Below are 12,035 nucleotides of genomic sequence, written 5' to 3' on the forward strand. Positions count from 1 at the left end.
TGCCCCTGGAAATGTCCTACAATTTAAAACCTGGTTCCTAAATCTCTGTCTTACCGTTATATAATCTATCTGATACCTTTTAGTATCTCCAGGATTCTTCCATGTTTACAACCTTCTTTTATGATTCTTGAACCAAGTGTTAGCTATGATTAAGTTACGCTCTGTGCAAAATTCTACCAGACGGCTTCCTCTTTCATTTCTTAGCCCCAATCCATATTCACCTAATATGTTTCCTTCTCTCCCTTTTCCTATTGTCGAATTCCAGTCACCCACGACTATTAAATTTTCGTCTCCCTTCACTACCTGAATAATTTATTTTATCTCATCATAAATTTCTTCAATTTCTTCGTCATCTGCAGAGCTAGTTGGCATATAAACTTGTACTACTGTAGTAGGCATGGGCTTCGTGTCTATCTTGGCCCTTGTAATACGTTCGCTATGCTGTTTGTAGTGGATTACCCGCACTCCTATTTATTTTATTCATTATTAAACCTACTCCTGCATTACCCCTATTTTATTTTGTATTTATAACCCTGTATTCACCTGACCAGAAGTCTTGTTCCTCCTGCCACCGAACTTCACTAATTCCCACTATATCTAATTTTAACCTATCCATTTCCCTTTTTAAATTTTCTAACCTACCTGCCCGATTAAGGGATCTGACATTCCATGCTCCGATCCGTAGAATGCAAGTTTTCTTTCTCCTGATAACGACGTCCTCCTGAGTAGTCCCAACCCGGTGATCCGAATGGGGGACTATTTTACCTCCGGAATATTTTACCCAAGAGGATGCCATCATCATTTAACCATACAGTAAAGCTGCATGCCCTCGGGAAGAATTGCGGCTGTAGTTTCTGTTATATTGCTAGAGAAGGCCGAAATGCACGCTATAAGCTCACGCAGGATGGCGTGAGGTCTGAAACAGGATACGTAATGAATGCTATAAAGAAAAGTACGTAGCTTCTGGAATACTTAACTTTAATCCATCATTTGTATACATCGTTCTTGGTGAAACATGCTTCGTACGATAACTATCAATTGCTATGGCGCCTTGCTAGGTCGTAGCCATTGACTTAGCTGAAGGCTATTCTAACTATCTTCTCTGCAAATAAACGAGGCTTCGTCAGTGTTGCATCACTAGCTAAGTCGTCTGTAGTACAACTGGGGCGAGTGCTAGTAAGTCTCTCGAGACCTGCCGTGTGGTGGCGCTCGGTCTGCGATCACTGACAGTGGCTACACGCGGGTCCGACATGTACTAATGGACTGCGGCCGATTTAAAGCTACCACCTAGCAAGTGTGGTGTCTGGCTTTCAGCTGTTCGCAGTACCACAACAGCAAGGCCATTTTGGTTAGTGTTATAAGGCCAGATCAGACAATCATCCAGACTGTTGCCCCTGCAACTACTGAAAAGGGTGCTGCCCCTCTTCAGGAACCACACGTTTGTCTGGCCTCTTGACAGATACCCCTCCATTGTGGTTGCACCTACAGTACGGCTATCTGTATCGTTGAGGCACGCAAGCCTCCCCACCAACGGCAAGGTCCATGGTTCATGTAACTGATAAATTCCCTTTTAAAAATGTAGTTACTTAAATATTTCTGCAGATAAAGTTTTGAGTGCTTTCTTTACAACAGAATAATTTTCCATTGTGTACTGCCATTTTGGAAAGTTAATTAAAATATCACAGACTGTTTGTGAAATACTGTGACTTATCTTTAGTGGGATATACTGTGATTAAGTAGAACCTTTGCATTCCTTGTACAGGACATCAGATTACAGATAATTATTACCATTATCTGCAGACTTAACGAAAAATGTTGACATTTATAAAATTAAACATTTGTGTGACAACCAGAGAGATACTGAAGACTTAAGGTATGCAGAAAGGTGGCCCAATATCCCTGCATAATTTTCCATGCGTTCCATGTTATAAGGACTAGCTACATGTCAGTTGGTGACATTGATGTGCCACAACGCACACTGTTATTGCACAATCAATTCCCATAAGAATTAAATGAATGTGCAATACCTGTCTTGCCATTAAACAATGCAGTGCAGTTGCCAGCATGTGTTCTTTGGATGTAATGTAGACTCCACATTTGTACAGGGAGACTGTTTATGCAGTGCACTCATTTGGAAGCTGACAAGGTAATGATGTGCATCAAATCCACAGTCTGTCCACAAAGAGAGACCCATATGCTGTAGGACTAACGGGATATTGGACGTATGCAGAGAAGAGCAGCATGAATGATCACATGTTTGTTTAATTTGTGGGAGAGTGTCACAGAGATACTGAAGAAACTGAACTGGGAGACTCTTGAAGATAGACTTAAAGTATCCCAAGAAAGCTTACTAATGAAGATTCTCAAGAACCGACTTTAAATGATTTCTCTAGGGATATACTACAACCTCCTACATATCACTCACACAGGGATCTTGAGGATATGATTGGAATAATTACTGCATTCCAGAGATATTCAAACAGTCTTTCTTCCTGCACTCCTGTTAATGGAACAGGAAGAAACCCTAATAACAGGTACAATCGGACATGCCCTCTGCCACGTATCTCACGGTGGTTTTTAGAGTATGGATGTAGAAGTAGAGACTAGGGTTAATATCCAGAAACAGAACTAGACTACAGAACAGCTAAAGTCACAGCTGAAAGAGTAACATCAGTTCTACGCCTCCTGTACCCTACAGTTACTATCAATACAATACTTTTCCCTCATCCAACAATAGTAACCATACTGTCTTACTAGGGTTAATTCTAATGCAGGTACCATCTAGAAACTATAAAGAAACAAGTTACCTTACACGTGTCTCACAGGTGTCACTTATTTAGTAACACCATGCTTGATCTGCATGGTTTATACTAGCACAGCTTGCTTATTTTCAACATTGGGACTAAGGCTACTCTTTTTTACAATATTGTTCGATTGAAAATGGTGACAGATGCATACTGAAGTAAATATGCTATTTGCCCACAGACTTCAGATTAATGCCAACTAAGCGTCAGGACAAGAACTTGACAGTAGAGGCAGTATGTAGTAAAGGTGGGGGAATAACCTCTTTACGTGCCCCCTGCAACCACCACTTTTATGAACTACTAAAAAGTGTGACTATTGTTTCACCTTCCTATAGTATTGTCATAGTCAACTGAATTTGATGATGCAGTCTTAAATCACAGTTGTGTGAAATTTGAAAAACCCTCTGCATTAAAAATGTGAGTGACTTTCCTGATGATAGTTCCAGAAAGAGGTGACTTAGAGAAATATTGTTTTACATCTGTTGCTGTGCCCTGCTCTTCTTATTGGTATCTTCTAAACTGTCTTACATATTTGTGCTGTTGATACTCATGGCCCTTTGGACGTGCAAAATATCTAGCCAAAAAATATTTTGTCTTGTCTTCAGTGGATACTACTTTGTTCCTGCTAATTGTGATGGCATAACAGACATTGCAGATCTAGTATGCTGTTATAAATTACAATGTGGTGTGCTAATAACAGTCAACTGCTGCTGGAACCTAGATCATAATTTAAGTGTATTATAATATTGCTGAAGAAAAATAAGCTTTTCTCTATGAATCCACACAGGTTCAGAGAAACTCACTCATTCAAAATGCAGCTTCACTCATTTTCTCTTGCAAATAGTATGTGCATATGAACAGATCCTGTCATCCTAGCTTTTCAGTATGAATGAACATTGTACAGCATTATTAATTACGTCACAACCTGTGATTATATGAAATATTTTCCCAGATATGCAGTCAGAAGTGAAGAATATTTTACTAATAGAACTCATTGTCATACTGGATAGCAGTTGTTCTACAGAATTGTGTGTGCCCCAGGCTAGCATAATAGGACCATGTATGTTGTCAGTATACATAAATAATTTATCAAATTGGGCCAGCAATTGACAATGCTGTTGTCCAAAGGAAAATATAACTTTTGGATGATCATCTTAGGCAATGCATAATTATTTTCCCTTGGTCTAATTTGTGACACTTCTCATTAAAAGTAAATAATCACAGGATAATTCCCATAACAAAGAAAGAGATCATGATAGCATCCAATAAAAAGATGACTATATCCATTAAATGTCACATCCTTTAAATATCTGAGGATAATAGTAAGAAGCGATTTGGCAGGTACTATTGTATAAAAAATTATTTGTGAAATCACATAAAAAGAAGTGCTGCACTTGGGAACTATACCAGTTATAAAAGTGTACATTCTGTTAAGCTAGTGTCAATTTTGATATGTCTGAAGCAACTCCCCCCCCCCCTCCCCCCTCCACTCTCTCTCTCTCTCTCTCTCTCTCTCTCTCTCTCTCTCTTTCTTTCTGGGCCTACATTGAAGGTGTGATGTGATACTGGAATTTGGAGAAATACAGTGGGATATTCACTGTGTAAGTTTCACTTAGCCAAGAGAAATGAAGGTATTGTAACTATTTATTGACACACATCCATGAGGAATGTATTGATGATCATATACAAAACCAAGGATAATAATTTATCAATGAAGAAAGAGTTCATATTCCCTGCAATTACACCTAGTTTGTATACATCTCAAGGAAAGTATAAAAAGAGAGGACAGTGTTATTACCTTAGTAAAAACATTGAAATATTTAGCTGTTGATGCAGTACTATGAGGGTACATCAAATATGAACAAAACATTTGTTTTTAAATTTTTTATTTTGTTGTTACAGCATGACCAAGTGTACATAATTTCTAAACATAATCAACTAATTAAGAGCCGCGCGAGATTAGCCGAGCGGTCAAGGGCGCTCCAGTCATGGACTGTGCGGCTGGTCCCGGCGGAGGTTTGAGTCCCACCTCGGGCATGGGTGTGTGTGTTTGGCCTTAGGATAATTTAGGTTAAGTAGTGTGTAAGCTTAGGGACTGATGACCTTAGCAGTTAAGTCCCATAAGATTTCACACAAATTTGAATTTGAACTAATTTAAAAATTCATCTACCCCAAAATGTCGACATCTTTTTGATGCCATCATTGTAAAAAGACTGTAGCTGTATCACTAACCAATTGCCCATGAAGTCTTCCAGACCTGTGTCATCATCAAGTGCCTCCTTGAGTGATCCTAGAAAATCAAAAGATGAAAAGTATCGGCTGTAAGAAGGGTTATTGTTTCTTCCAAGTCTTGTTTCTTCTAAGTTCTGATGAGTGAGAGCTGCAGTATAGGTGCAGGTGTCATGAATGATAACGACTTGTTGTATTATTTAGTCACATTGTTTGCTGTGATAAGCAAACCTAACCTTACTCAGAAAGTTACACCAATATGGTGTGGTAATTGTATAAAAAATGAATATACAAAGAGTTATGCTAGTCAGAAAAAAAACCAGTTGCAAGCACCTTGTCTGCCAACACTGGGGCTTCCTCATACTTTCTTTGCCACACACAACTGGTTTATTTTGGTCCAGATGCATAGTAGTGTACCAAAGTTTCATCACAGGTTACTGCATGGCTCAAGTATGCATCATCTTCAACCACAATCATTGCTAAGAGTCTTTCAGTAAACTGCACAAGTTTTGGTTTCTGTTCTTTAGTCGGAAGTTGTAAACCCAAATAGGGGCACACTTAAATGGCTTAGTTACTTTGTGATGATGGCTTACAGCAATCTTAACTTAATATGACATGAAAAACAGTTTTGGGTACTGTCAAACCTCAGTTGGCTTCATTGGGATTACAGATGTTCAACAGTATGTGTCATCATCAGTGTTATGGCAAAGGGCAGGTTTTCACATGGTAGTTTCTCCAGGCTGTCTAGTCTTCTGCCATCCTCTTCAGGTCTGCATAATTTCATCTTCCGTTTATGTCATCTGTCATCGTGTATCTCCTTCTTCCTCTGTCTTCTCCCACAAACCAATCCTTCCAAAGCATCTGCTAGCAAGCACTCCCTTCTCAATAAATGTCCGAACCAGTTCTTTTTCCTTTCTCTTACAACCTTCAGCAGACATCTTCTCTCACCAATACTTTCCAATACTCTTTCATTGCTCACTCTTTCCATCCTGCTTATTCTCTCCATTCTCCTCCACATCCACATCTCAAATGCTTCTAACCTTTTTTCGTCCTCTTGTCTCAGTGTCCTTGTTTCTGCACATATTGTGCGACACACCAGCAAAACATTTGCCAAGCCTTTTCCATAGACCTTTATCTAATTTGCCACCTAAGAGTCTCCTCTTTCTGTTGAATGCCTCCTTCGCTATGGCAATTCGAGTTTTCACCTCGTGGTGACATCTCAAGTCTTCAGTTATTGTGCTTCCAAGATATTTAAATGCACTTACTTGGCTAATGGTAGATTGTGCTATTTTAATATTGGACAGTCTGCATCTTGTACTGATTACCATACTCTTTGTTTTTGCTGTGTTTATTTGCATCCCATATTCCACACAAGTGTTATTCAGATCTTTCAGCATGTTAATCACTGTCTGCTCACTTTCTGCCACTAAAACCATGTCGTACATTCTGTTCTCTTTCGACCAATACATATTTCTCTTTTTCCATATAAGCCTTTTGCAATAATCTCTTAAAAGTATGTGTTAAACAACATTGGGGAAAGGCAGCAACCTTGTCTAACACCTCATCCAATGCTGCTTCCTTCTGACATTTCATTTCCAATCCTTATCCTTACTTTCTGGTGTAAATATAGATTCTGTATCAGTTGTCTCTCTTTCCAATCTGCTCCTTTCCTCTTCAAAATATCCATCAGCTTGTTCCACTAAACTCTGTCAAAAGCCTTTTCTAAATCTATAAAAACAGCAATAATTTCTCTATCTTTTTCCATATATCTTTTCCCTGTAGTTCTTAACAGGCAAATAGTGTCTCTTGTTGTTTTTCCTCTTCTAAATCTGAACTGCTCCTCTGCAATCCATCTATCCAGCTTGCCATATAGCCTTCTATTCAACACTCTGAGCAAGATTTTAGCTGCATGAGAAATTAGACTGATGGTCCTATGCTCTTCACATTTTTTAGTGTTTCTCTTTTTCTCTATTGGTATCATAACTGTTGCAAGGAAGTCCTCAGGCCATTCCCCTTTGCCGTATATCTCATTACAGAGGTAGACTATTTCTTTCCTTTTCTTGCCTTGTTTCCCAGACTCTTTAACAGTTCTGCTTGCAAATCATCAATTCCACATGCCTTCCTATTCATCATCTCCTTCAGTGCCTTTTCTACTTCTACTTCTGCTTCCGAGATGGTGAATCCCTTTCCATCTTCCAGCACATATTGCTCCTCTTCAACCTTAATTTCACTTTGTATTCCATCCCCCTTATACAGACATTCAGTTTATTCTTGCCATCTGTTTAAAACCTCCTGTGGTTCTTCTGCTAGAGTACCATCCGCTCTTTCTATTCACATGTTATTCCTCTTTCTTTTATGTTCAAAAACTATCTCACTAGCCAATCTATACATCATTTCATACTTTCCCTTTCTCCATTTTCTCTATTTCATCGCATTTCTGTTTCATCCATTTTTCACTTGCTTCTTGTTTCTCTTCTTAATTCATTATTCAGTTTCCTGTACCTCTTTTTGCCTTCTTCAGTTTCTACATTTTTCCACTTTCTCTGCTCTTCCATCTTTTTCAACATGTTTTCTCTTATCCATTCTTTCCTGGTACTTTGGGATACTCTAATTCCTAGTACTTCTTTGGCAGAGTCCATGAGCCCTTCCCTTATTTTTACCCATTTGTCATTAACGCTTTCATCAACACTACCTCTTTCTGATTTTTCCATAAATCTGTTTTCCAAATCTGCTGCCTTTCCTACCTCTTTGAGTCTGTATATGTTTAGTCTTTCTTTTGCTTTACCTCTCAAGACTTTTTTCAACTTCACTCAAGACTTTTTTCAACTTCACTTGTATTTCTCCCATTACTAGGTTGTGGTCTGAATTTATATCTGCTCCTGGATAAGCTTTGGCATTCTTCAAACAGTTCCTAAACCTTTTTTGTATCAGGATGTAGTCCAACTGATATCTTTCCCTATTCAAATTTGATATCCATGTGCAACGTCTCCTTTTGTGGTGTTCAAATAATGTATTACTCACTGCTAATGAATTTTCTTTACAGAAACTAATTAGTCATTCACCTCTCTCATTTCTTATTCCTAATCCAAATTTTCCTACTGTATCTTCATCTCTTCCTTCACCCCCCACTGCATTCCAATCCCCCATGATGATAATGCAGGCATTTCTATTTTCTTTCTCGATGAGTTCTTGTATTTTCTCATAATATTCTTCCACTTCCTCATCTCTACGCTGTCTGGTTGGCATATATACCTGTATTAACACCAAATCTTTTGAACTGCCCCTCAGTCATATCATCATCACTCTTTCATCAATATATTGTATCTTCATTACCTTATTTTTCAGCTTTTGCGCTATCAATATTCCTACTCCATTTTCACCACTCTTGATTTCCCCTGAGTAAAAGAGCTTATAATCTCCACTTTGTATCTCCCCATCTCATTTCACACAAACTGAGGACATCTAATCTGTTCCTTTTCATCCCCTGTTTTGCATTCTCTAGCTTTCCTGCTTGCAGTAGCACATTCCATGTTCCAATCCTTATTTTTCCTTCCTTCACTGTCCCTTTCTTCCTTTCAAATATGTCTACTCTCATCAAATATGTCTACTCTCAATGTGTTCCCCTCCCAGAAATCCGAATGAGGGGAAGCTTTAATTCCGGATCTTTCACATGGAGAGACATACCATGTACTGCTTGGGAATGTAATGTGGTAGTTTCCTGTTACTTTCCACATAGGCGGTAGGATGCCCAGCCTAAAATCAGCTGCTCACTGAGTCAGACGCTGTCTGTAGCCGCCCCTCTGGGGTACAGTCGCTTGTTGTACTCTTTTTGTACCCAAAGAGAAATGTGCCTCTTCCGCCAACTTCACCGTTCTGAAAGACGCTTTCTCTGCACAGTGTGTGTAGAGTCATTTAATTCATCTGATATAGAAATCCCACGTCACTTCTTTAATTATTGCTGCTCCAACCCTGCTGTACTGAGTTATATGGCACACCTGTTGCACTCAGGAGGACAACAGTTCAAATCCACGTCCAACCATCCAGATTTAAGTTTCTTGTGATTTCTCTAAATATTTTAACACACATGCAAGAACAGTTTTTTTGAAAGGGGGTGGCCAATTTCCTTCTTCCTCTTTGTACTCCGTCTGCAATGATCTTCTTTCCAGCCTGTCTAGCACAGTTTTTGTATACAATGAGATTTTCACTCTGCAGCGGAGTGTGTGCTGATATGAAACTTCCTGGCAGATTAAAACTGTGTGCCAGACCAAGACTTGAACTCCGGACCTTTGCCTTTTGCGGGCGAGTGCTCTACCAACTGAGCTACCCAAGCACGACTCACACCCCGTCCTCACAGCTTTACTTGTGCCAGTACCTCATCTCCTACCTTCCAAACTTTACAGAAGCTCTCCTGTGAACCTTGCAGAACTAGCACTCCTGAAAGAAAGGATATTGTGGAGACATGGCTTAGCCACAGCCTAAGGGATGTTTCCAGAATGAAATTTCCAGTCTGCAGCGGAGCGTGCACTGATATGAAACTTCCTGGCAGATTAAAACTGTGTGCTGGACCGAGACTCAGTTGGTAGAGCACTTGCCCGCAAAAGGCAAAGGTCCTGAGTTCGAGTCTCCGTCTGGCACACAGTTTTAATCTGCCAGGAAGTTTCACAGTTTCTGTATACTTGCTCTGTCCACAGCTCGTCATCTCTTTCCCTTCCTTTCTATTGAATAGTCTTTGTACATTTGTGTGACAAATATGGCTACATTACTTATTTTCCTGTCTGTTTAAAACATTGCCATTTATTGATAAAATTTGTATTTCATATTGTAATACTCAGTTTCTTTCCATCATTGTGCATGCTATGATTTTAATATTGAAATATTTACTCCAGGTTGGATATTGATAGACCGCTGCGGAAAGCATTTTGGAACAATATTGAACTTCCTGCGCGACGGAACTGTTCCACTTCCGGAGAGCAGTAAGCAGATGGCAGAGCTGCTGGCTGAGGCCAAGTATTATTGCATTGCCGAGCTGGCGGAATCCTGTGAGCAAGCTCTAATGAAGAAGGAGCGAGACACTGAACCCATTTGCAGGGTTCCTCTTATAACATCACAAAAAGAGGAACAGCTGCTCATTAATTCAACATCGAAGGTCTGTATTTTCTGCAAATGGAGTGTGCACTTAACTAAGGTTGTGGAAGTAATTCATTTCTGGAACAATTTGGAAACAGTAGTTACCACTTACAAGTGATCTGTTGTTAATTTTCCCACCAGCATTACACAGGAAAGCAGTACAGTTCTTTAGTGAATGGCCTCTCTGATGCACAACTACCCACAGTAAAAAAACACCTAATTACATGAAGTGATATTGTGGAAAACAGAGTAATTAATGTGTAGACAATAAAGGTTCTAAGCAGCATTACAGGAGACTGACTATGGGGTTGTGTATGACGGAAATCAATTCTAAATTGTATGTATTTATAGATGGGGCTTTATCTATTTTTAACAGTTGCTTCCTGAAGAAAACAAGTAGTAAGTAACAAGTCATCAAAACAGCCATTTATTACAAAAGATATCAAAATGTGTGAGGAAAAGGAAAGTGTTTCAAATAGTTAGAGCAAAGAGAGAAGTAAGGCTAATTACATATTACAAGAAATACTTAACTGTCTTAAGGAAAGTGATAAAAAATCTCTCTAAATGTTGGAAATGAATAATTCATATAATGAAATTAAATGTGTATCTGCAATAGTTGAAAGAAAAACTAGGAAATCAGTTGAGAAATGTGAGGCCTTCATTATTAAAGAAAATTGAAAAATAATAAATGATAGCAGTCAGGTGTCCATCATATTTAGTAATCACTTCCTGGAAGTAGCTCAGAAGATTGGCAGGGCTAGTTCATGGGACAGAGCAATACAATTCAGGTTATGCAAAACTTGAATAAAAAATTGACAACTGGTATTTTCTGCATATACAGGGTGCCCCAGCTCCCAAATGTGCAAAATTTTTATTTAAAATTTACAGATAAGCTACTTTTTCATCCATCACCTTTCTGCAGATACAACAATAGTCGACCGTTTCGCTTCTGAATAGGCCAAATTGTCACCAGCAAAACTGTCTTGCCAATCAAACCATGCTGCAGGATCACCTGACTTGTGAAACTTAAGGCTCTCAGAGGCACAGACAAAAAAATTTCTCTCCTTTGTTCCAAGCTGCCACCTAGAGTAGTCACTAACTGGCTGAGCTTCTTTACTTTTGCATTTCCCTTCTCCTCCAGGATGGGTCTGGGGCTACTGGAGCTACATTCTCGTCCCCCTGGGAATCCTTGCTATGTAATCCCAATGAGCAAATAAATTGATAAGTTTCTTTTTCTGAACGTGAGTATCAAATTAATTATAGCCGATGCTGTTTTGCATTCCTGACTACATCTCCAAGAGGGTGCATGGTGACTTGTCAAAAGCATTTCCTACCAGATAAGTTCAAATATTGTATCATCAGAGGTCTTGTGGGTAACTGTCTAACTAAAAGGATGCAGAGAGTAGCATTAAGAAACTTGTGGAGTGTACACAATCAAATAGCATCCTCAGAATGGGGAGTGGTCACTACAGTATACCACAGGTATCAGTGTTGGGTGTGCTCTTGTTCCTGTTATATGAAAATGATCACCTGTCACATCCAAGAAACAAAAAATAGTTCTCTTTCCTGACAATGGGAGTATTATAATCAATCCTAATGGAGTAACTTCAACACATGAATATGTAAATATTATTTTCCGGAAAATTAATAACTGGTCTCGGCAAGTGGATTGTCACTGAATTTATTAAAACACAATGCACACAGTTAACAAGGCTTCTGTAAACTGTACCATGTTATATTTTAAATCACTATCTCCAACATTGCAGCTTCTGGGTCTACTGGCTATGGGACCAGTAGACCGAGGAGGAGGCCACTGGAACTGTGGCCAAAACATTTGTGATAGTTACTTACAATATGACACTGTACAATACCTGG

General features: G+C 39.1%; 1 protein-coding gene across 1 annotated transcript in view; it reads left to right on the forward strand.

Annotated features, from left to right (window-relative positions):
* The window catches only part of LOC124548452 (BTB/POZ domain-containing adapter for CUL3-mediated RhoA degradation protein 3), a 101,446-nt gene that overhangs the window by 10,990 nt on the left and 78,421 nt on the right, over window positions 1-12,035 (forward strand). Inside the window, exon 2 of the mRNA XM_047125176.1 lies at window positions 9,920-10,179. Coding sequence (XP_046981132.1) covers window positions 9,920-10,179 — 260 coding nt within the window. The remainder of the gene's footprint in view (window positions 1-9,919; window positions 10,180-12,035) is intronic.

The sequence above is a fragment of the Schistocerca americana genome, chromosome 1 (assembly GCF_021461395.2).
Source record: "Schistocerca americana isolate TAMUIC-IGC-003095 chromosome 1, iqSchAmer2.1, whole genome shotgun sequence".
NCBI classification, from domain to species: Eukaryota; Metazoa; Arthropoda; class Insecta; order Orthoptera; family Acrididae; genus Schistocerca; species Schistocerca americana.